The sequence below is a fragment of the Ricinus communis genome, chromosome 9 (genome assembly GCF_019578655.1).
Source record: "Ricinus communis isolate WT05 ecotype wild-type chromosome 9, ASM1957865v1, whole genome shotgun sequence".
Taxonomy (NCBI): domain Eukaryota; kingdom Viridiplantae; phylum Streptophyta; class Magnoliopsida; order Malpighiales; family Euphorbiaceae; genus Ricinus; species Ricinus communis.
This window is the reverse complement of record NC_063264.1, coordinates 23,659,490-23,685,029: the sequence shown is the minus strand read 5'-3', so window position 1 is coordinate 23,685,029 and position 25,540 is coordinate 23,659,490. Positions and strand designations below refer to the sequence as shown.

The window sequence follows — 25,540 nt, the reverse complement described above, 5'->3', positions numbered from 1 at the left end:
TGCCCTCACGGTTTTGTCCCTTTAGTAGGTTCGAGAACTTTCTAGGAGGTCATCCATCCTCGAATTTCTCTGAACCAAGCACATTAAACTTTGGAGTTCCTACAACTCCACAGCCAAACAACCAAAAGGCACCTTATGTGATTAGTTCCAACTTTTTACATATATGTTATTAACCATTCCCGCACCATTTCGATATGCGATTTGATTCATTCATGTACCCTTGTACCTTAGAGTGGTGTCATCCTAGAAGTCTACTAGAAGCCGCTCACCCTTAAAGAAAGATGGAATAAATGTCCCAGTTGTCTTCTTTTTCTTTGCTTCCATTATATTTCTTTCTAGGAATGTTTCTTCTGCTTTTGTTGCAGCTTCCTGTAAAGCAATAAAGGTAGGTGGTTGCACTGCCAACTTCTCTCGTATCTCTAATCTCAAACCCCTTTTAAATCTATTTCTCTTTAGTTCATCAGTTGCCACTTCCTCCAGTGCATACCTGGATAATCTTATAAATTATAATTCATAGCTGGCAATAGACATCTCATTTTGATTCAATTTAAGGAATTCAAGTTTCTTCCTCTCTTGATATATTGGTGGCATATACTTCACCTTGAACTCCTTTAGGAATTTTTCCCATGTCATGGTCAATGGTTGTGCCTGGCTACCCGGGACTGTCTCTCACCAGTTTCTGGCATCTTTAAGGAACAAGGAGGTTGCATACCTTTCATTTCTAAATTGTGTAAACACACCTTCAACATCATTTGAGAACAACATTACAAATTCTGAGAGAAAAGCAACTATATGGTAAGTTTAATAAATGCGAATTTTGGATGAATGGCATTGCATTTTTGGGGCATATTGTATCTGCACATGATGTTCAACCAGACCCTTCTAAAGTGAAGGCTATTCAAGAGCGGTAATCACCAAAGAATATTTCGGAAGTTCGCAGTTTTCTAGGATTAGCTGGGTATTATAGAAGATTTATGAAGAACTTCTCCATTTTAGCCAAGCCATTGACTAAAATGTTAAAGAAACAAGTGACTTTCCAGTGGAATGATAAATGTCAAGCCAGTTTTTAGGAGTTAAAAATAGATTGATTACAGCACCCGTACTTGCATTACCTATACAATGAGGAGAATATATAGTTTATACGGATGCTTCACTTAACGGTTTGGTTTGTGTATTGATGCAGAATGGAAGGGTTATTGCTTATGTCTCTAGAAAACTCAGACCTTATGAATAAAATAATCCTATACATGATTTAGAATTGGCTCCAATTGTACATGCTTTGAAAACTTGGAGACATTACCTTTATGGAGAGACATTTCGCATATTCACCAATCACAAAAGCTTGAAGTACATACCTACACAAAAAGAGTTGAACCTCGGGCAATGGAGATGGATGGAATTGTTGAAAGACTATGATTGTATCATTGATTATCACCCAGGCAGAGCAAATGTTATGGCAAATACACTTAGCAGGAAGACTCTAGAAAGAGTTGCAGGTATGATTTTATATCAGATGAATTCCTTAATTTCACTGAGAGCTATGGATATGCATTTTTCAACAAAGAATGGGGTATCATTGGCTACAATGTAAATCTATTTTCTTAACACCCTAAAAACAATTTTAATGAGATCTTTAATACTCTTAGGAATAGATTTTCTCATGGACATGATTATTTTACATGATGTAGCTTAGATTGGTAATAAGTCCATTCATCAGTTTTATTTATACTGATCTTAAAGACATAGAATGAAATAAGAACAATTTAATACAGACAGAGCATAGGAAAAATGGTGGAATTGGAAGATAATTAGTTTAAATTACTGAATTAGTTGAAATTGCTAATAAATTAATTTTGAGATGGCTTATGAATATTTAAGTGCATTATAGTTACCCAATATCACACATCAAATCCATATTTCAAAGAGCTACAACTCATTTTATAACAATTATTTCAACTTAAAAAACCATAGTCATTTGAATTCAGAAACATGAAAATTGTGTTATAGTTCGAAAAATGAATTTTAATTGCTAGTCAAACCTAGTGGTTTACGCTTAGCCCGCAAATTCTGAGCGACCTTAACCCGAATAGCTTGAGCAAAACATGACACATGAAATAACCAAACCCATAACCGCCCGCATCCAAAACGGCTCAACCGGGGTTTACACAACTCAACCGATTTGCCACCTTTGCTGATAAATGAAAAAAAATTCTTGAAATTTTTGTAGGTAGGCCGATAGTGTCCGCTGTGAGGCCAAATTGCCTGTTCAAAGGAATCAGTAAAACCTATTAATAGAGGAATATGGTTCAATAAGTCCTTGAACTTTGTGTGTGGGATCAAATAGGCCATTTTGACCTTTTTTATTCATTTTAAGCTAAGATTTTAATTTTTTTTTAGCTCGTTCATTCTGAGATGAGAGAGTGAGAGCCACTCTCTTTTAAGAATTAAAAACAAATTAAAGTAGAAAAAGTAATTTATATATATACATATATATATATTTGAGAGCCAAGATTTTTTTACATGTGTGTTTAATTTTTGACACATGAAATTTTTATTTTAATATGTATATTTATTTTTGACACATATGATTCAAACTTATGCATCATTTTATAATTTTTTTCTATTAATTAATTGATTAATAAGTTACATTCCTATTTAAATATTGACTCCAATTCTAAAAAATAATATATTAATTATATTTTAATATTATATTAACTAATAAAATAGTTTCATAATCAAATGATGATACTAATTATATCCTAAGTACTAACATATTAATTATATTGTAATATTATATTAACTAATTAGTTTTCTAATTAGATAATAATTCTAATTCTAGAAAATAACATCTTAAATTATATTTTTAATATTATATTGAATAAAAATTAATTTCTTAATTATATAATAAGCTTTGAATCTTAAAAAGTAGTAATATCAATTATATTGATAATATTAATTTATATAATACTAAAATTAATTAATGAATATTTTAAGAATAATTTGTATATTATTGTACTAATAAAATTTTAAATTAAAAAAATTAAAAATGACATTTAAAATTAGTAAATTTGCTATTATTTCTAAATATTATAAATTAATATTAAATTTTATAAATTTTATTAAATTGTATTTATAAACTTGATTTTATAATCGAAATAATAAATAACAGTCGTACAACACATGGATAAACAATTAGTATTTATTAAAGATTCATAAGTTTTTAATATTATTATTAATAGCTAATTACTTGGTTGTTAAATTTAATTTTAAAGATCAATCTTTATTATCTTATTATTGAATTCACTCTCTTAATATGGAGAGTGTAACTCACTCTCCTAAAAAAGGATTAAAAATTAAATTAAAAAGAGTAAATTTTAAGTTAAAATGGTCTAAAAATATCAAAAGGATTTATTTGCCCCGTCCTCAAAGTTTAGAAGCCTATTTGTACCTTATTCCTTAAGAGCATCTTAAAACTTGCCAAATGAATATTTATGTTCCTGAATTTTGGTCATTTTATTTGTTTAATACTCTACCTTTCAATATAATCTAACAGCCACTTGAATTTTTTTTGTCGATATTTTAAAATTTTGTGATATGTGTCAGCATTCAATATGTTAATATGTATTGAATGAAGATGTTTAAATATTATAAAAAAAAATAAATTTAAATGTATATTAAATTGGATTGAAAGCTAAAAGTTTTTACGTATTAAAAAAAATTTAAGTATTTGTTAGATTTAATCGGAAGCTAAAGTGTTAAAATTACGGATGAATAAAAGTTAAAGGTTTGATAAATATATATTTTGCCTTTAAAACTTCTTCTAAAACATCAATTGGAACCGGCCAAAAGTTGAAAAGAAATGAGGTATTATTATGTTAGATCCATACCTTAAGAATGCCATTTTCAACAGTTAATCTACCAGCAGCCGTCGTGACTCCTCCAGCCAAAAAGCTTGAATGCTGGAAAACTCCTTTTCTTTTCTTGCCTACATACAGAGTATTACATGTACTAAGGACAAAAATCCAATCGCCGTCTGCAGTGGTGTGGATGAGCTCCCCTGTCTGCTTGTACATGAACTTTCCCTCCTCCACAGCAACTTCATAGACCTGCCTTTCTATCTAATAAAACCAAACATTTCCTTCCTTCACTTAAAGACATTCAATCCAAATAAGATACATGGTTGACTCTAAATATCTGAAAGCTCACCGGACCAAGATACTTAACGCACTGCTGCTGAAGTTTTGATCGGGGGCATTCCTCAGTAAGATTCAGATTCCGGCCTTCTCCGTAGTCCAGCCTGCAGTTCTCGAGATAACATCTTTAAGTTCAATTTTGAATGTAAGATATCCAGGATGAAGTTTAAATTTTGTAATGCAAAAAGGCTTCTGATAAAAGGATTGAAAAATTATTGTGTTCTACTTTTCCATTTTTTCTACTAAAAGATGTTCAATACAATGTCTCCGTCCGGTTTTACCCATTAAAATACTTATACAGCTTGTTTTGAATAGTAAATTGATTTAAATATTTTTTTTAAATAATATTATATTTTCTTTTAAAATATTTTCAGGACTTTTTTTAAAAAATTTCATTTATTTTTTAAAAAATAAAAAAAAAGATAAAATTATTTTATTTTTCTCATTCATTAAAACAAAAATTGAAAAAGATAAATATCAATTACTTATTCTTTTTTTTATTTTATGCATTCACCTCAAAAACTAAAATTTAAATATATTCTTTTACCTCAAAACAATAAGGGGAGAAAAAGAAAAGTATCAAGTGTTCAACATTTTAAGAAAATAAATAAAATTTTAACTTAATTCAACATTTTCTTTAGTGATAAAAGAAGATTTAATAAAAAATTAAAAAATAAAAATAAAAATAAAAAAATAGAAAAAATTATAAATAAGGATGAATATGGATATTTAGATTAATTTTATATATAAAATGAGTTAAATTATTACTTTAATCTTTAAATCTATAAGAAATATTATAATATATATAAATTAGCAGGTTTAAACATTTAATTTAATAAAAAGAATAACTCAAACATTAAAATAAATAAAAAATCGAAAAGTTAACATATTGAATTTGTAATTATTCTTAAAAAGAAATTACCAATAAAAAAAAGGCTCCCTAGTAGTGGAATGGAGCCATTTTAAATAATAGAAGTGTAGGTTAAGTCCATATCGATGCCATGGATCAATCTGTCAATTTTGAGAAAAGACATTGTAGGTTTCAAGTTAGCAAGAGTGACCAAAGAACACCAAGAAAATAAATAGCAAAACCGTTTCCTCAATTCTTTAAAACTCCACTTACTGCTTCAAGCCAGTACTGTAAATCAAGTTTTCGAGCTTTCTGGTTCTTTGATAAGCCTTTCCCAACCATGGCAGCTCTCGTTCTTGCTCTTGCCCAACGTGAAATGGCAGTTTCATGTTTTCCAATCCCAAAGAATGATATGCAGCTACGCTTGAGTTCAGTAAAATTCGTCAGTTTGCACCTGTGATAACCAATAAAATGGATTAGAACATTATAAGATGTCCATATAAGAGGAAAGTATTTGAATTTCAAAACGATAGCCACCATCTTTGCTCAACAAGAACTGAGCAATCTACTTGATTCCTTCTGCTCCTGAAGCTTTCGTACACTTTCTGTAATTTTATTGTCGCCTGGTGTTTGAGGTCAGAACCAAAATTAATAGACTTCCCATTAACAGATTCCAAGCCAGAAAAAGGTACTTCCATTGGAGAATGAAAGGGTTTGTATCAACCTAAACAATAAAAATAAAGAGCAGATGTTAATGCCATATTGTTAATACATCACTTGATAAATAGTTCTGTCGGACAGACTAAGAAAAAACTCTTATCAATATAATTCATGCGAGGGAGCATTTGCATGAACAGATACATTTTTCTTTCAACTATGGAAATCAAAAACATATTGCAGAACAAAGGCCATGAATCTGCAAGAAAATAGTATATAAGCAAACGATATCATGAATGCAAGGATCTAACAAGAACTGCAGAAGAGCAATAACACCAAAGTCCAATCTGATAAAGAAAACCCAGAAAACAATGAAATTTGAACGTTCTAATTTTATATGGAAAATATCTATAAAAAAAAAAAAAAACACTCTTTGAAACCCATTACTGAAAGAGAATGGATCTGCAGAACCCATTACATAACTTCCAATTCTCCAAGACAAAAAAAAAAAAAAAAAAAAACACACAAGAAAGTCAACGACGAAACAGTACTTTATGGTAGCTGGATCACAGCAGCTTTGATTACAGAAACACCAAAATAAATAAAATCAAATGAAAAGAAAACAGAGAAATACCAGAAACTGAATCCAATGCAACCCGCATTACCTTGAATTATGGATTTGTAACCCAATAATGGGAAGATAAAATTGATTTCACCTTTTCTATTTGATCGTAAAATAATCTAATAAAATCTAAAGCAAAATCAAATAAATGTTATAAAAAAATACAAAGAAATAATAAAATTATTTATATTTAATTCTATTGAGTTTATGATTGATTATATTCAGTTTCTAATTAGTTTAAGTTAATTTTATGTTTAGTTCTTAAATTATACTAAACTAATCAACAACAGATATAAAATAAAGATATATAATATAGCTAATCATTAAATTTAAAAAATAACGCACCTAGAGATCTATAATTATGTGCTTTAATATAAGAATTTTCAGATCTGCAAATAGAGACTTAATAAATATAATAATTAGAAAACCAATAGAAAAATACGAAGACATGCCCAGTGAGAACTACATTGAGTAATGCTCTGTCTGTGAAGTATGCTGAGAGACCTTACGGGATGGATCAATCCACATCCAACAGTGTTCAAGCTTCTCCAAGTAATGGGTACCATCACCAAACAGAAACTATCACATACATGAGTCTGGATTTATACAAGGCTGCAGAAGATGGAAAAATCGATCCATTCAAGAATTTTGCAGGGCCTCTTGATCTCCTTGTTACCCCAATTAAAGATACAATCCTTCATCTCAACCTGGCATCCCCAAGTGAAAGATCCACTAGTTTTGTCAAAGAAGCACTTGACATGTGCCCACAAATCTTGCTGCAAATCAATGCAGATGGTGATACTTTACTGCATATTGCAGCAAGATATGGTCATTTAGATATTGTCAAACTACTTATTGAACACACAAGAGCTCAGCATCAGGATCTAGAGAGTGCAGGAGAAGCAGTAAGGCAAATGCTAAGGATGACAAATAAAAGCAAGGAAACAGCTCTACACGAGGCAGCTCGAAATGATCATCCCGATTTGGTGGAATTGTTGATAGAGCAGGATCCTGATTTTGTACACTCTTCCAATGATTTTGGAGAAACTCCACTCTACTTAGCCTCTGAAAGAGGGCATCTTGAAGTGGTAGTTATAATGTTGAAAGCTTGCACATCACTGGCTTATGGTGGCCCTAATGGAAAAACAGCTTTACATGCTGCAGCAATGCATCGACATGGAGGTGAGCATCCATTTCTATATCATTTTTGAGATCTAAACATTGGTTTCCTAGTTACATAATTTTTTTTTCTTTTAAATTTTGGGAGATATTATGCAATAAATTCATCCAGCAAATGAACTAAAATCAAGATTGACCCTCTTAATTTATTTTAATTACTTTTCTAAAAAAGAATTATGTTATTAATGAGACATTCAATTCAGTTCTTTGCTTCATCTATTCGAGTCATATGTATATCTAAGTGTATATATTAAAGTTAAAACTATTTGAGTCATATATATAATAAACGAACAAAATATATATATTACGATAAGTGAGTGAGTTTAATTATTTTATATCTTAGTTACTTATATATCATTTTTCAGTTTGTTATATAAATACAAATATATTATAAGACGCGTTTTCCATAACGGAATTAAATTACTGCATTTCCTGTTTTATCTGTAGCTGTATTGCCATAATTCTAAACTTCCTACTTAATAAATCTAATTCCTTCAGGAATTGTACATGCAATACTAGACAAGAAAACGAGTTTGGTGAACAAGGCAGACGAAATGTGTTGGACTCCACTTCACTATGCTGCATATATTGGTGCTAGTCGAGTGGTGAAACAGCTACTAGGATATGATAAATATGTTGCATATGCTGCAGACAAGGCAAGGCGGAGGACAGCTCTTCACTTGGCAGCTTGCCAAGCTAATATAAAATCAATGAGAGAGATAATATTTAAATGCCCAGATTGCTGTAAACTCGTTGATAATAGAGGCTGGAATGTTGCTCATTATGCTGTGATAAGCAAAAGTGATGATGCATTAAAAATACTCCTGGCAAATCCCTCCTGCATCTACCTTGTTAATGAAAAAGATGCACAGGGAAACACTCCTCTCCATTTACTGGCTGCATTACAGTCTCATCCCCGTTCTCTTATGCACCATGCAAAGGGTCACCGTTTTGCAGTTTACAGACAGAATTTTTTGTGTATCAAGGAATTGCTTAGCCGCTCTCCCTGTCGGAAGGTCAGCCTCCTCACTTCCTTGCTTACAATGTATTACATCCTGTAAATTCCTTCCTTCTTCGGCTGCATCCTGGCAATAGATGATTGACAAGAATTTAATAATATAACCGTTAAAGAACCGTTCTAGAAAAGAATTTAAATAGTTAAGTGAGGTTCTAATAATAGTTTTATACTTGTAACATATTTCTGCACGCGAATGCTTACTTGAAGCGTGAACGAACATAAGCCCACTTTACCTTGTACTGAAATATTTAATTAATAATATATATAAGTCGCTAATGATCCAACTCTAAACCTGATCAAACTCATCATAGAAGCTACCATGTTGAAGAACCATCCACTCAAAAACTTGAACTTTTAAAGAAGGTTTCAAGAATAGTTTTATATTTCTAACAGTATCTATTTTTGGTATGGGTCAATAGTTTTACATGGCTTCATAAGTTTTTTTTTTTTTTTTTTTTAAGTTTTTGAATTACAGTTTCACAAAGCAATAACTGAATCCAGTTTGTTGCTAGTCTTACCAGAAAGAGATTCAAGAGTGGATGAGAGATCTTGGAGGTGGACCACTGGGGCAAATTGTTATAAAGAAAGATGATTTCATCCTTACATTTGAGAGAGCCAGAGACTCCCATATAGTAGTAGCAGCACTTGTGGCAACTGTAACTTTTGCAGCAGCATTTACCTTACCTGGTGGTTACGGAAGCAACGACGATGAGAAAGACCAAGGTGTGGCCATTCTTGGTAAAAACTCTGCTTTTAAAGCTTTTCTCATTACAGATGCAATAGCCATGGTGCTCTCCACCTCTTCTCTCTTTATCCACTTTACGCTTGCATTACATGGATATCGACAAAGATTCATGTGGTTAATGGTATACGCATTTCGGTGTATTGTGTTTGCCATTGAAGCAATGGTGGTTGCATTTGTTACAGGCACATATGCTGTGCTATCACCTTCTCAAGGACTTGCCATTAGCACTTGTGCCATTGGTTTGAGCTTCTTCATCTTTGTGTTTTTTATACTTACCAGGATAAATTCTACTATCTTCAAGTTCAGTGGCATTTGAACAATGTATTGCAGCTTAGTTTTATGCTTGCCGGGATGAAATTTAATACTTGTAACCGAATAGCACATTTTGAAAAAAAAATGAGAACTCTTTCTTGATTTAAAGATAAATTCTACTATCTCCTGAAGATTAGCAGTTTCAAAGGGTTGATTCTGATCCATATGTGAGGGCATGTGGGACGATGAATGGAGTCGCGATTTTATCCCTGATGATCTAGAGATTGCAGAGAGTTGAGAGGTGTATATGGTGTGAGATTGGGAGAAGTTCTGAAGACTGAAAACCGAAGCAAGATTCAGCTGAAAGTCATGAAATTGAAGAAATCAGTTTCGGGGATGCAGGGTTCGGACAGTGCATGGAGGAGTATGGAAGCTTGTTTTCTGGTGAGGCTTTCTTAATGATGACTCTATGAATTGCAGAGAATCCATAGTTACAAGAATATGTGGTAACAAAATTTTTGTAAGCATACACCGTGACTTTGCCAACTAGACCATTATTGACATTACATGATGAGCAGTAAAAATATAAAAAAGTTTCACATTTGAGTCCTTGCAGAACTAGCTAGCAATTGAGCTTTGATGCTTCTGAGTGCTGCCAGGACTTGGCTCATGTCAATTCTCCCATGAGGAAGTTCAACAGAGCAATCCAAAGCCAATCCCAAAATGGATGATACACAGTCCTTAGTTGACAAATTTTTTTCATCAATCAACAAATTGGCATCTGCTATTTCACTAACAGCATTATGTAACAATGCATCTTCGATATACTGCTTCAGGCTCAATACTCGTTCACCAAACATGTCATCAGTGGGCTTCATTCTTGTAAATGTTTCCATCAACAAAATCCCAAAGCTATAAACATCACCGCTTATTGAAACAATTCCTTTTGATCCATACTCTAGCAAAAGAATCAAGGATGTAATTTGAAAAAATAAAGAAATTCGAAGTCCTGATGAAAATAGAACAAAAAGTTTAGAACTTTTACCTGGTGCCATGTACCCAATAGTAGCCAATGTTTTTGTTTGTGTTATAAGATCTCCTTCACCTAAGAGTTTAGCCATGCCAAAATCAGCTACATGTCCAACCATATCTTGATCTAGCAGGACATTGCTAGGCTTCAAATCACAATGAACAATTGGTGCAGAGAAACCATGGTGAAGATATTCCAAGGCTGATGCAACATCAATCATAACCTCTAATCTTTGCTGAATGTTCAAACAATAGTTATGAGAATACAACCACTTCTCCAAGCTTCCATTAGGCATGTACTCCAGCACAATTGCTTTGAAGTCCTGGTTAGAGCAACAACTAATAATTTTCACCAGGTTTCGATGACGAATGCTGCTCATTACTTCACATTCTGTATCAAAAATCTTGAATGCGCCTTCTACTCCCAAATTGAAAACCTTTATCGCAACATTTGTTCCATCTTCAAGTCTTCCTTTATATACTGAGCCATAGCCCCCAGCACCAAGTAAGTTGCTTGCACAAAACCCATCTGTCGCTTGTTCAAGTTCTTGAAAGGATATTCTTCTCCATGTTCCAACAGTTATAATATCCATCACATTTTCCAGTTCTAATTTCACCTTTTGGCATCTTAAGAAGACAAGTATGAAGGCTATTGTCAGTATGCTTGCTGGAAGAACATATATGAGAAGTAGTTTTGTGCTAGTTTTTGATCCTCCATGAGTATTATTTTTACAAGGCATCAATGGTAGCAAACGAGAGCCACAAAGTGCAAGATTTCCCAAAAATGATGAAGCAGAGAAATTTGCAAAAGCTCCTTTATTAGGAACTTCTCCGTCTAAGTTATTGAAAGACACATTTAGATATTTCAAGTACTTGAGTTGCTCCAGAGACTTGGGAATTTTTCCTGACAGGTTGTTGCTGGACAAATCCAAAGATTCCAAGCTTATCAATTCCCCAAAAGGTTCAGGAATAGGCCCTTCAAATCTATTATGTGTTAAGGAGAGACTCATCAAGTTTCGGAGGCTTCCAATAGCATTTGGAATGATGCCAGATAAACTATTATATGAAAAGTCTACTTGTGTTAGAACCTTCAGGTTTCCGATACTTAGCGGTATGTGACCACTAAGTGAATTTGATGACAAGTTCAATTCCAAGACATCTTTTAGGCTCCACAAACTAAAGGGTATTCCAGAAGTAAAGTTGTTTGAGTCCAAGTGCAGAATTCTCAGTGAAATAAGATCACCAAAGCAAGCTGGTAGAGGTCCAAAGAGGCTATTATTGCTCAAAAACAATTCCCCCAAGTTACTCAAATGACAAATATCAGTTGGAATAGATCCATACAACAGATTGCCATGGAGATATAAACGTTGTAGCTTCTGCAATCCACCAATTGTAACCGGAATCGATCCAACTAATTCATTGTTTTGCAGGTGTAAGGTTATCAGGTTGCTTAATACACCTATCTCACTTGGTATGTTCCCCTTGATGTTACAACTTTGAACATTGAAATATTCAATGGAAGACAGATTACCAATTGAAGTTGGAAGAGTACTATTAAGAGGATTGCCTATTAACACTAATCTTGTCAACTCTTTGCACCTAGCCAAAGAAGCTAGAAAGCCCAATTCATCAGTGAAAGAATTATCTGCCAAGTTAAGTCTCTTCAAATTCTTCAAGTTGCAAAGAGTGTCTGGAATAGGTCCAGACAAGGAATTTGAGCTTGACTCTAAGATAGTAAGCTTGGAAGCATTAGAAATGGAAGGGGGTAATGTTCCAATGAATTGGTTTCTGGTAATGTAAAGCTCCTCAAGATTGGGAAGTCCATAACCTAAGGTTGATGGAAGATGACCTGAAAGCTGGTTTACATTAATTGATATTGTTTTTATGGCAGATATATTCAATAAAGTTGACGGGATACTGCCTGTTAAGAAGTTGTAACGAAGTAACAAGTGCACCAGATTACTAAGTTTACCAATCTCTGTTGGTATTGGACCTGCCATGAAATCAAAAGGAAAACCAAACTATTTAATTTGCTCTACTAGTTTATATAAGATATAAGCATTCATTTTTCTTTGGTAATTCTTTTTTCCAGTTAGAGACGACTTCAATACCAATTCAACTACACCCAATTAGTATATAATTATAAATATTAAGTATTAACATTAAGAATTCCATATTCCATACCTGTCAGGCTGTTTCCACCTAATGATAAGTGCCTCATTGAGGTGCAATTAAACAGACTTTTCGGGATGGTTCCTGCAGTTCTATTGAAACAAATTAGTATGAGATTTACTAGCATTCATGGGAAAGAAGGAAAATGAAAAAAAAAACAAAAAACAAAACAAAACAAATACTGTACATGCCTGAAGTAAGATTTAAATTGGTAACTGAGCCTGTTAAAAAATTTAGCAGCAATAGTGAAACATAGAGAGAGAAGTATGTACCATTGAAATCATTGCCACGGATTCTGAAAAGCTCAACTGCATGAAGAGAACCTATATCCACCGGTATCTCACCTGCAAAATTGTTTAGCAAAATGCTCAACAATTGTAAGTAATAACTCATATATGGTGTCGTAACCTGGTGGTAAAATGGAATTATTTTAGATTCAAACGTCGGGTTTTCAAATTTCGTCGAGATAAAGAAAAAAAACCATAAATTTGAAATCTAAATTGAAATAAGCTATCATACCTGTTAGGTTATTTCCCCCCAAATCCACCTCCACTAATGAGCTACAGTTAACTATACTCCTCGGAATTGATCCTACAAGAAAAATGGATAAAAAGAATTATTTTCCCGGGAAGCATTAATTTAAAAAAAAAAAATACAAATACATGCATGTATTATTTGAATTCTTCTAGAATTTCTTTTCATTTTCTTGATTAATAAAATAGCATGTATTATTTATAATGTATGTTACTTGTTTAGAATGTCTATAATATATTCTCTTACATTCGGAAAAAATTGAACTTTTCTATAAAAAATTTAATTTAATTTAAATGAAAAGCTATATTTTAGAGGAATTAGGAATAATAATATCAATTGTCATCTAATTATGTATTTAATTTTAACTACTTGTTTACTCGTGCGTTCTACGGCGGTAATTATTATTTTAATAATAAAATTAAATTAATAGATATAATTTAATAAAAATTTTAATATTTAATATTAATTTATAAAACTTTAAAAAAATATAACAATATTATTATTTCTAAATATTTTTAATTTTTTAAAATTTAAAATTTTATTAATGGTATATAATATTAAAATTATTCTAAAAACTAATTATTAATTTTTAATATTAGATAAAGTAATATATAATATAATTGATATTACTATTTTCTAAAACTAAAAATTTATTATATAATTTAAAAAATAATTTATTGTTAAATATAATATTAAAAATATTATTTAAATATTATTTTCAAAATTAAAATTATTATTTAATTTTAAAATTAATTTATTAATTAATATAATATTAATATATAATTAATATATTATATTTGATAGAATTAGTATGGTTATTTTATTAGGAAACTATTTATTAGTTAATATAATATTAAAATATAATTAATATACTATTTCTTAAGATTAGAGTGAATATTTAATTAGAAATGGAACTTATGAATCAATAAATTAATAGAAAAACTATAAAATTTTACATAAGCTTAAATCTCATATGTCAAAAGTAAGTACACATATCAAAATAAAAATCTTATTTGTTAAAAATTAAGCATACATGTCCAGGAAAATTTAGGTCTCATAAATTAATATATATATATATATATATATATATATATATATATATATATATGGTCACTTAATTTCAATTTATTCACGAAAGTCACTTACTTTAATCTCGATTGAACAATAGTCACTTAATTTCAATTTGTTTCGTAAAAGTCACTTAACTTTAATTTATGTTGCATAATAGTCATTTTAGTTTATATTTCAATTTGTTTCATATCTCCATCAATATCAAATTCAGGGTATTTGATGTTTACCTCCCTATTCATACCATTTTCTTCATTTTTATTATGTTCCTCACTTTACTCAGCACCTTCATTTAAAACTGTTTTGCTTCCTTTATTATCGATGCCTAAAATATATCTCTCGATACCTGTGTCAACAAAATTTTTAAAAAAAGTGAATCACCCTCATTTAGCACATCAAAGTCATCATCAACTAGTTCTTCATGGGTGTGATTCACTTTTTGAGAAATTTATTGATATAGATATTGAGAGAAATATTCTAGATAGCTTCAGGAAGGATAAAACAATTTTTAGTGAAGGTGTTGAGAAAGTGAAGGATATAGTAAAGATGAAGAGAATGGGATTGGTAGAATGGTAAAAATCACATACTATGAACTTGATACTAATGGGGACATGAAACAATTGAAACCCAAACTAAAGTGACTATTGTATAATCTGAATCAAAAATAAAATGACTTTCATGAAACAAATTGAAATTAAGTGACCATTATGTAACTCAAATTAAAATTAAGTGTGACTTTTATAAAATAAATTAAAATTAAGTAATCAAATTGAAACTAAATGTATAATTAAGTGACTATTGATTTAATTATCAAACTCTGACCATCAAAATAAAACGTGAATAATCCATCCTCAAAGAATTGACTCCTAAAAAATAATTCAGATGCCAAATTGACCCTTTAGCATTAGCATTCTAGTTAGGATGAGTTCAAAATGAGTATAAGTTTGACTAGATTGAGATTCCTCCCATGTTCATTTTGAACATGACTTATTATATTGTTTCTTTATTATATCTTCTTTTTAGAAATAAAAAATAAAGATATTTCATTATTTTTAAAATGTTTTTATCTTTTAGAAAATAAAATTTTACTCATCATTTTTTGTTTCTAAAAGTTATTTTTTAAAGAAAATTTAATACCTTCTTATTTTTTTCTCTTATTGATTTGAGGTGAAAAAAATATTTTATTTTACTTTTTTGAGGCGAATGTAAGAAAATAAAAGAATAAGAAAATGTCATTTACTTTTTTAATTTTTTATTTGAATAAATGAGAAAAATAAATTTATTATTTTTTCTTTTAATTTCTCGAGAAACCAACAAATTTATTTTTTTTAAAAAGTATTGAAAATAGATAAAAAAATAATATTATTTTAAAAAAGAGTATTTAAGTAAATTTATTATTCAAAACAAGTCATATAAGCACTTTAGCTTGTAAAACCTGCTAAGTTATTTTTACCATGTTTAAAAACTTAATTGAACAAAAATAGTTTAAACACTAAAATAAAATAAAAAATGAAAAGTTAAAACACCAAATTTGTAATTTTCTCATATTAAATATAAATAGCTCACGACTTATAGCATCTCGAATGTAATTTTTATATATGTCAAACTCTTTATTTTAAAAAGTCGTACCATAAAATGACATTTCAAAATATTTTTTATTTTTAAATACAAAGTAGAGATTCCATTTGGCTCTCTGCACATAGAGAGTAAAACTCCGCTCTCTACTCTACATTTAATAAATAGACTATAAACTTTTATGAATTTGATTTTATTGATATTTATAATTCTTATTTTTCAATTAAATTTTTTTAAAAAAAAAATCTAAACTATTACTATTTATAAAAAAAACTATTAAATTTAAATAAAATATTTTATTTTTAATATTTAAATATTTTTAAAATATTTTTATCATAAAAATTATACTCTTTAAAATAATTTGATTCAAAATGTTTTTAGTTGAACTCGATTACACTTTTAAGGACAATCCTCTTGGCCGAATAATTGATATGTCCATTCAACCCAAAAAATGAGAAGCCACTCATTACTTATCAAGGAAAATATGATATACCAAAATAGTAACATTACACGTGTCAAGTCTTTCTTTTTCGCCTTATTATTTATTCTTTACAGTAAAAATCTGGCTTCTCTATTATTTTATGTTGTTGACAAGGAGCACTTTTATTTTTAGTTATTTATTCAATTTATTTTTATAATAATAATTATGTACTAAATAAAATTTAAATACTTTTTAATTAAATAAATTGGGTAAAACTAATTAATTGCCTAAGAAAAAGTAAAAACTAGTAGATTAGAGTATTTAATTCTTATGTAAACATAAGGACTAAAATCTAAATCATTTTAAAAATGTTAACTTACGTACAAATAGAATAATTAAACTATCTAATCTATTAAATTTCAGGGATTATGGATTATATTTCTACAAAGAATGGACCAAATTGTCTTCGAGATAAACATTAGGCAACTAAATCTAATTCTATAGTTTTCTTATATTAGCCATAAACATTAGGTCGCTGATTTAATGAAATGATGATATTTTACTTTATTTATTTCATATCAATTTTATCTCTAAATTAACTGTTTTGTTAATTTTTTAATAGCTTTATTAATTTTAAAAATAAGACTGATATGTAAAAATGAGATTAAATATTATTATTTCGTTGAAAAAAATCTTTTGATGATGTGGTGGATTAGGATCGTATAGTCTTGATCCACCACGTCAACAAAGAAATTCATATAATGAAATAATGATATTTAATCTCATTTTTTAAATATCAGCATTATCTCTAATTAAGATTAACACGATAGTTTTGTCAAAAAAAAAGATTAGCACGATAGTTAAAAAATCAACAGAAGAATTAATTTTTATAGATACGGTTGATATGGAAAAATAAAATAAAATATTTTTATTTCATTAGATAAATCTTTTTAATGATAATAATTTCTCCTTGGTGAGGCAGCAGTTTGGTTTAGGATGACAGTCAGACATGCTTCATGACTTTATTTTATGATTTTAGTACTAGTTTTTGAGATTGATTTTTAGCTTATGTTCACCCTATTGAATTAGAATTGCACTCTTTTTCTTCTTTTATGATTCGAGTTGTTACCTTTTATGCTATTAAACAACTACTAAAAGAAATTTTTTTTTTAAAAAAATAAAATAAAATAAAATAAATTTATTTAATTTTGATGTATACACCATAACAAATAAAAGAGTGACAACTATTATTAGTATTTCATACTTTAGTAATGGATAATTGAAATATTTTATATTATTTAAAACTAATGAATCTGTTAGTCATCTGACGGTTTGATGTATAAATAGAATATTCACTGAGTCTAGATAAAAGAATTTTTAAATAAAATTTAAATTGAAGGATAGAAATAAAACCTTGGATGAAATTGTCATTCAACCAAAGCCTCTGAAGCGCAAGAAGAGAGCCTAATTCCAGAGGTATTTCACCTGCAAAAATTGTTCAATAGAGTTCTAATTAAGATACCCTGATTAACAGTAAGTCTGCTGAAACATTATTAATTATTTAAATCTGTTTTCATATGCCATGCCGTGAACGATATAAATAATATTATATTATATGAAAAGATTAAACTATATACAATTACCTGACAGGTTATTGTGGTAAAGAAAAAGATCTTGAAGCAATGTCAAATTCCCAAGATTCCTTGGGATTTTTCCAGTGAATTTATTATAACCAAAAGATAAAGAAAGCAGCTTCCTACATCGCCATAAACTTGACGGAATCTGCCCATTAAATTGGTTATTACGAAGACTCAGTCTCTCAAGCTCTGTAAGATACTGACACATACCATCCGGCAAGCTCCCAGACAAATTATTGAAGGACAAATCAATGGCGGTCAAGGAAGAGATGTTGAATATAGTTCGTGGGATTTCCCCATCGAAAGTGTTAGAACCCACGTCGATAATCTTCAATCGAGGAAGATGAGCTAGCTCTTGAGGCAAATGACCCTGGAAGCTATTGTCGAAGATGTGTAATTCAGCAAGAAATGACAGGTTTCCTATGTGTGGAGGAAGGGTCCCTGTAAGACTCATGGAAGAGAGGTTCACAGCAGTCACTCTATCCTTGGAAAGACCGCCGCCGCAAGATATGCCGATCCAGTTGCATACTGATGTATTTGTAGACCAGTTTCCATGTAAATAACTCTGAGGATCATGAGTTATACTGTTTTTCAGTGCAAGAAGGGCATCCTGATCAGTACTGGTATTGAGTGATGATGCTATACCAGCAGCATAAGCTAAGAAATTGTTATGAATTGAAAGAAAGTGAAGTATTGCTAGAAATGTAAAGGAATAGCGAGTTCTCATGAGGAATTTTGCGATCGTTCTGAAACAAAATTTGCAATGAATTTGTGGATTTTCTTCAGTTTGTAATGTGTGAATGAAGGGCAGAAAACTAAGAGCAAACGAAGACATTACTCTAATATTTCAAGACCAGGAATACCCACAGCACCAAGTTTCATGAATACCCAAGGGCTTTGTCAGAGCCATATTCACTAGAAAGTATGCCACTTGATTGTTTTCTATGCACCCGTGACCGACAACAAATTTGAAGGGTGAATTATGATCAAATTTAGCTAAACATTTGAATTTAGGATTTTACCATTTTTAGTGTATAATTTTTCTCTTCAAAAATAGAAGAAATATAGTAATAATTTAAATTATATTATATTTTATTTATTTTTATTTTTATTAATCTATTACATGTGTTTAATAATATAATTTTAGAGTTTAACAATTTGAAATATTATTATTTTTTTACAGTCACGTCATTTTTGTTATATTAATGATTTCATAAAATGCGATTTGACAGTTAAATAAAAAAATTAAAAATTATTAACCGTTAAACTTATGTTATCTAACACGAATATAATAATAATTACGGCAGATCAAATTAAAAATGGCTGAATTTTTACGAATTGAAAATTTTAATGATAAAATAATATTTTTTATCGCAATTTATAACTAAATATATATGTCTTTATTTAAAAAAATAATGGATACTAATTATTATAAACGGTGACGCATTCTATTTTAATCGTATGAGTCGTAGTTGTGGGCTCACATAAATCGTGATTCTTTGAACTTTCTGCAAATAGTAATTTTATATATAATTTTATTTTAAAAGATATAAAAGACTATGAATGTTATAATTTAAACCAGTGACGTTTTTCTTTTTAAATTATGGTGCGTCATCCTTAGCCACTAAGCATCAACTAACAAAAATTTAAAAATGTAACGGCTAAAAGATTTAATTCTTTATCTACTTCTTAAATGGCATTATAGTTAAGAAAATTTCAAATATTTACACCTTTAATTAATTTTCAATTCTTTTAACTTTGATAAATATATTTATTATTTTCAGATTTCAGTAATTAATTATAATTTTCACCAATCTAGAGTTTAGGTTAAATGCCAATTAACATGTTCTATTATTTTAATTCAAGTGGTGTTATAAAACTGTTATTATTATTCAAATTATAAAATTAAATTTATAATTCAAATTTAATAAAATTTTAATATCTCGTTTTCATTAATGATATTTTATAAAATAACAGCAAATTACGTCCTACTTAAATTTTTTAATATTTGAAGAATTTATGAGTATAATAGTATAGAATATAATTCAAAATATTATTTTTTAGGATAAGAGTAATTAAGAAATTAATTTATTAGTTAATATAATATTAAAATATAATTAATATACTATTTTTAAAAAATAAAACTATAATTATTACTTAATTAGAAAATAAATTTATTAGTTAATATAATATTTAAATATAATTAATATGTTATTTCTTAGGATATAATTAGCATTATCATCTAATTAGAAAATCAATTTGATAGCTAAATTCTAGGATTAGTCTTATTGTTTAAATTAACGAACGACTTCGAATAAATTTTTTATTAATCCGAATTCTAAATAGATTGTAAGAAGTTTAGTTTATTTATAGTCTACTTACTACTATTCAAAATCTTTTAATATTAAAAAAAAGAAAAATATTTTAATACCAAATTGCACCTAAATATCACAGTATTCACCCAATAGACACTTCTAATGATTTAAATTACATGAAGAAAATTATCTACTTAATTCAGAATTTAGTACTAATAAAAGAGAGTCAATGATGATAGGGAAGCCTAAGCTAGAATAAAATATTCTGATATGGGCCAAGTTTCTTCTATTTTAAATATAGAAAAGTTAATTATTATGGCAACTTGATCATCTAAACAGCTACTGAAGCTGAACCATCCCTATCCCATATCAGTCAAAATTGGTTGTCTCATATAATAATATATTTTAACAAATTGTATTGATTGTAACACTTAACCTTTTGGCCTCACCAAATGAAGAAAGTAATATGTTAAATTTGTATTTCCTCTTCTCTGAAGATGTCTTTTTCTGGACCTAAGTTCCAAACAGATCCCATCAATTTCGTTATACAAAGTTAGAAAGGAAATCAGTTAGCTGATAGGCTTCTGCAGTTAGCCGCCACTTTGGACCAATACTAAGCTTACTGTTAGTTTTAGCATTTATTAAAAGTGGGTAGTTCTTATATGAAATCTCTAGCACACTGCAATTGGTTACCGGAACCCAAACTCCAAAACGAAACAGATGGCTCCTAGACACAGAAAATACTTGTCTTTGCAACCTCGAGGAAGAGGGAATTGTCTGCCAAGTTAAACAGTACCTCCCGCAAGGTAACCCCATACTACATGGTAAGATGTTGACTTGGCAGTGGAAACCCGAAGTCTAGGAGTAGGAGGTTTGGTTCAACTTACATGGTAATTAAGGATGAATCCTATTGTTTGCTAATAGAATTAAGGTCAGTTCAAGCTAATACCAAATACAACAAGAAATAGATTGTTGAACCATATATAAGGTGAACTTTCAGTTAACTTGATCGTCAGAATGAAAATTAGAAATAGATTCTGATATTCTCTTTAACTTTGTGTTGAAAGAAGAAATGAAGAAAAAGTGGCCTCAGACACTGCACAGGCAGAAAAGCCTGTGCAGGGCAGTTTATCACAGGCCCTGAGAAAGGGAGCAACCATCCCTGTGACAGGGTAAGGCCACTCCAACCTTTCCCAGAAAAGAAAGGGACGTTGGACAGAGATACCAAGGCAACCAAGTAGAATAGGCTACCGTTGTGTATGTACATATAAATACCAACACAATCAATTGTAAAATATCAGAATTTCATAATCAAACAATTCATCATCTCAATTTTCTACATGGTATCAGAGCAGGTTTAACCTGTACCCATCATCTACCAATTTCTTTTTCGGCCATGTCTCAAAATGACAAATTAACCAACATAACACTTAAAGGCAATTCCAACTATTTCGAATGGTCGAAATCAGTATACATTGCCCTCAGCGGCAGAAGAAAGCTGGGGTTCATCACTGGGACCAAGCCACAGCCGAAGCCAGAAAGGCCGGAGGCCCCAACAGAAGAAGAACTAGACATAATGGAAGAATGGCAAATGACTGACCATTTGGTCATGTCAATGCTTACAAACACCATGGAGACACAGATCTCCAGACTCTGTATCTTACTAGATTCTTCAAAATCAATTTGGGATAAAATGCAGAGCCTATATGGCCACCAGTATAATTTCGCACACATATTTAGACTCAAGCAAGAGTTGTCACAAGTCACACAGGGGACCAAAAACTCATCTCAATATGCAACAGAAATACTCATAAAATGGGAAGAGTTGTAGAGTTACCATCCGCCATCAAACAACCCAGAGGAGCTATAACGATGAGCAGAAAAGATCTTGTTTTTACCTACCTAGGAGGTCTGGACACAAGCTACGAAAGCTTGAGATCACAAATCCTCCTTGGAGGAGAACTCCCCAAAATCGACGCTGTAATCGCAACAATACAGCACGAGGAGACTCGAAGGAGCACTGTGAACCCTGCCCCCGACCTCACAGATAGCCACGCCTTCACCATCCGTCGAGAATCAGCCTCGGCGAGGGGAGGACCGAGCGCCATCGCACGCTGTGACCGCTGCCAAAGGCAGGGTCACTCCCGCGATGGTTGCTGGCACCTCTACCCCCACCTACGACCATCTCGAGGGTAGGAAGGACCTAAGGGAGTGAAGAAAGGGGGCAAAGGAGAGAAACGGGGTGGCAGCGGCCGAAGAGACCATAGAGAAAGGTTATATGTCGAGAGTGAGAGTGGGAGCAGCGGGAGTATTTTTTTAGGGTTAAGGGAGTCGGGTGTACATACTGGGTCAAATACACAAACCCGACCCGACTCCATGATCCGACTCGTCCTCACTGCAACCCGACCTGACTCTACGACCCGACCCGGCAGCGAGCAACCCGACCCGACCCACCTGTCTGCTGCCTCTAATTCTGACATGACCCGCCCTCATGAATCCGACCCAACAGTCTCCTTTTAACTGAACCAATTACTGTCTCAAATCCAAGCTCTGGTTCAGAATCAACAACCCAGTGGGTCAGGTTTGGTATCTAACTCATTTAATTCTGTTCCAACAAAATTAACTCACTGCTCTACTGATTGGATTATTGACTCTGGTGCCTCTGATCACATGACTTGGAATTTAATAAAATTGTAAAATTTCTCTCCCGGGAAAACCCTTCAGCATGTGACAGTCGCTAACGGACACAATATTCCAATCCAAGGTAGCGGCAATACTGCATTACTCAATCAAACTCTCAACAATGTCTTATTTATTCTTGCCTTTAAATCTAATCTTTTATATGTCGGCCGGATCACTAATGAATTCAACTGCAATGTTATTTTTTCACCTTCTTTTGTTATGTTTCAGGATCGCACTATAGGGACGATGATTGGTGAAGGATATTATGACAATGGTCTATACTATCTTAAGAACTCCATCAGTCAATGTTTTGTGTCTGCACAAAGGGACAATCAGGGCATGTTAATGCATTTACGTTTTGGACATCCGTCCGACTCTGTCTTGAATACATTATTCTGTTATAATTTAAATTCCAGTCATTGTGAGATTTGCAAATTTTTCAAACACACTCGTCTTACTTTTCCTCTCTCATCTCGCACTTCTGAAAAACCGTTTGAATTAATTCACTCTGACGTTTGGGGCCCGGCCCCCGTCACTGCTTACAATCATTTTAGGTATTTTGTCACCTTTATTGATGATTACACCCGCATGACATGGGTCTATTTATTAAAAGGCAGAAATGAAGTTTTCTCATGTTTTCAAGAATTCTTTCACTTTGTTACAACTCAATACACTGCCAGTATTAAAAAATTTCGATCTGACAATGGTACAGAATATATCAATCATCACTTTAAAAACTTCTTTAAAAAGGAGGGCATTCTTCATCAGACTACATGCATTAATATCCATGAACAAAACGGGATCGCTGAAAGGAAAAATCGGCATCTGCTTAATGTCACCCGTACCCTACTCTTTCAAAATAACGTTCCCTCTATTTTTTGGTCCGATGCTCTCCTTACTGCTACTTATCTTATTAATCGTCTTCCAACTGCTAAACTCCGCAATCTCAACCCTTTAGAACTCCTCAAAAGTCGAAAAATTGAGCTAGGGCACATTCATGTTTTTGGATGTACTGCCTTTGTTCATATTAAGCGCCTTCACAAATTTGACAAAAATTCTGCCAAAACCATCTTTTTACGCTACTCCATTGGCAAGAAGGGATACAAATGTTATGATCCCCTCACTCACAAAGTCTATGTTTCCAGGGATGTCACCTTTTTGGAACACGAACCATATTACAAATCTCATGATATTTATAGTACTAACCCGCAGCATTCTCATGGGCCATCCACATTATTTTCGCATATTTTTTCTTTTTCAGATCTCAGCAGTTCCAGTCCGGACCCTCAATACGAGGGGGAGCCTCCTTCTTCCGACTTAAGGCCAATCCCTTCAGGGGGAGACACTATTGCTAGAAGTGAGGAAATTACAACTCCACAAGAAGCGATTGCCTTAAGACGCTCCACTCGAACAACTAGACCGTCTGTCAGGTTAAGGGATTACGTATCCCATAAGGTATCATATCCAATTTGCAACTTCATCTCTTATGATCACATGTCTCATAACTATCGAGCCTATCTAGGGAATCTCATGGCATACAAAGAACCCAACTCATTCTATGAGGCCAACACTAACCCAAAATGGTGTAAGGCCATGGAGGAAGAGCTATCTACCTTAGAAAAAAATAACACTTGGAAAATTGTCCCCTTACCATCAAATAAAAAACCTGTAAGATGTAAATGGGTTTACAAGATAAAATTCAACTATGACGGATCAATCGAGCGATATAAAGCCAGATTAGTTGCCAAAGGGTTTACTCAAACTTATGGCGTTGATTATCAGGAAACCTTCGCTCCTGTAGCAAAAATGAACACAGTTTGTATTTTATTATCTGTTACCACTAACTCAGGTTGGAGTCTATTTCAAATGGATGTAAAGAATGCCTTCCTCCAAGGAAATTTAGAAGAAGAAGTTTACATGACTCTTTCTCCAAGTCATAAGTCCACTTCAGACTCATCATTGGTATGTAAGCTAAACAAAGCAATTTATGGTCTAAAGCAGTCTCTAAGAGCATGGTATGCCAAGCTAAGCCTTTTTCTCCTTAATATTAATTTCAATAAATGTACCTCAGATTCCTCAATGTTTGTTAAACACAGTCACTTATGCACCATTATCATCTTAGTTTATGTTGATGACATCATCATAACCGGGAACAACAATGAAGAAATTGAAAAAGTTAAGGAAAGGTTAAAAAGGGAATTCGACATCAAGGACCTTGGTCAGCTCTCATACTTTCTTGGAATATAAATAGCCAAATCACAAAAAGGTCTATTTCTATCTCAAAGAAAGTATGTACTCGACCTCCTAAAAGAAACAAGAAAACTAGGAGCTAAGCCTACGTCCACTCCAATGGAAACTAATGTCAAACTCAACTTAGAAGATGGTAATCCATTAGATATCATAGGGCACTATCAACGGCTAGTAGGGAAGTTAATTTATCTAGCTGTTACTAGACCTTATATCTCATATGCTGTAAGTATGATAAGCCAATTTATGCATGCTCCCCGTACCAGCCACTTGGATGTTGTTGATAGAGTCCTTAGATACCTCAAAGGCACTCCAGGTCAAGGTATTTGGATGAAAAATAATCA

The 25,540-nt window shown here is 31.5% G+C and overlaps 3 protein-coding genes across 7 annotated transcripts; 1 reads left to right on the top strand and 2 right to left on the bottom strand.

The window, feature by feature from the left end:
• Nucleotides 1-1,914: 1,914 nt before the first annotated feature.
• Nucleotides 1,915-6,954, bottom strand: LOC8261740 (IQ domain-containing protein IQM2). 4 transcript variants are annotated; one of them, XM_025159821.2, is made up of 7 exons: nt 6,827-6,954; nt 5,581-5,767; nt 5,317-5,497; nt 5,116-5,204; nt 4,207-4,297; nt 3,888-4,118; nt 1,915-2,262 (listed from the first exon to the last, which is right to left on the bottom strand). In XM_025159821.2, exons 2-7 carry the CDS (start codon nt 5,739-5,741, stop codon nt 2,023-2,025), a joined length of 993 nt encoding a protein of 330 aa, XP_025015589.2. In that variant the 5' UTR covers nt 5,742-5,767; nt 6,827-6,954; the 3' UTR covers nt 1,915-2,022. The 4 variants fall into 4 exon arrangements, with proteins under 4 accessions (XP_025015589.2, XP_025015590.2, XP_025015588.2 ...); XM_025159822.2 differs by lacking the exon at nt 6,827-6,954 and adding an exon at nt 6,252-6,464; XM_025159820.2 differs by lacking the exon at nt 6,827-6,954 and adding an exon at nt 6,366-6,452.
• On the top strand, nt 6,835-10,117 carry LOC8261741 (ankyrin repeat-containing protein NPR4). 2 transcript variants are annotated; one of them, XM_002533349.4, is made up of 3 exons: nt 6,835-7,504; nt 8,000-8,517; nt 9,041-10,117. In XM_002533349.4, the coding sequence occupies exons 1-3, from the start codon at nt 6,835-6,837 to the stop codon at nt 9,578-9,580; spliced, it is 1,728 nt and encodes a 575-aa protein (XP_002533395.2). In that variant the 3' UTR covers nt 9,581-10,117. The 2 variants fall into 2 exon arrangements, with proteins under 2 accessions (XP_002533395.2, XP_015583393.2); XM_015727907.3 differs by having other exon boundaries at nt 9,032-10,117.
• On the bottom strand, nt 10,055-18,901 carry LOC8261742 (LRR receptor-like serine/threonine-protein kinase EFR). The gene is made up of 7 exons (XM_002533350.4): nt 17,959-18,901; nt 17,729-17,800; nt 13,237-13,308; nt 12,990-13,061; nt 12,730-12,801; nt 10,562-12,538; nt 10,055-10,474 (listed from the first exon to the last, which is right to left on the bottom strand). Exons 1-7 carry the CDS (start codon nt 18,785-18,787, stop codon nt 10,113-10,115), a joined length of 3,456 nt encoding a protein of 1,151 aa, XP_002533396.3. The 5' UTR covers nt 18,788-18,901; the 3' UTR covers nt 10,055-10,112.
• Between the last annotated feature and the right edge of the window lie 6,639 nt (nt 18,902-25,540).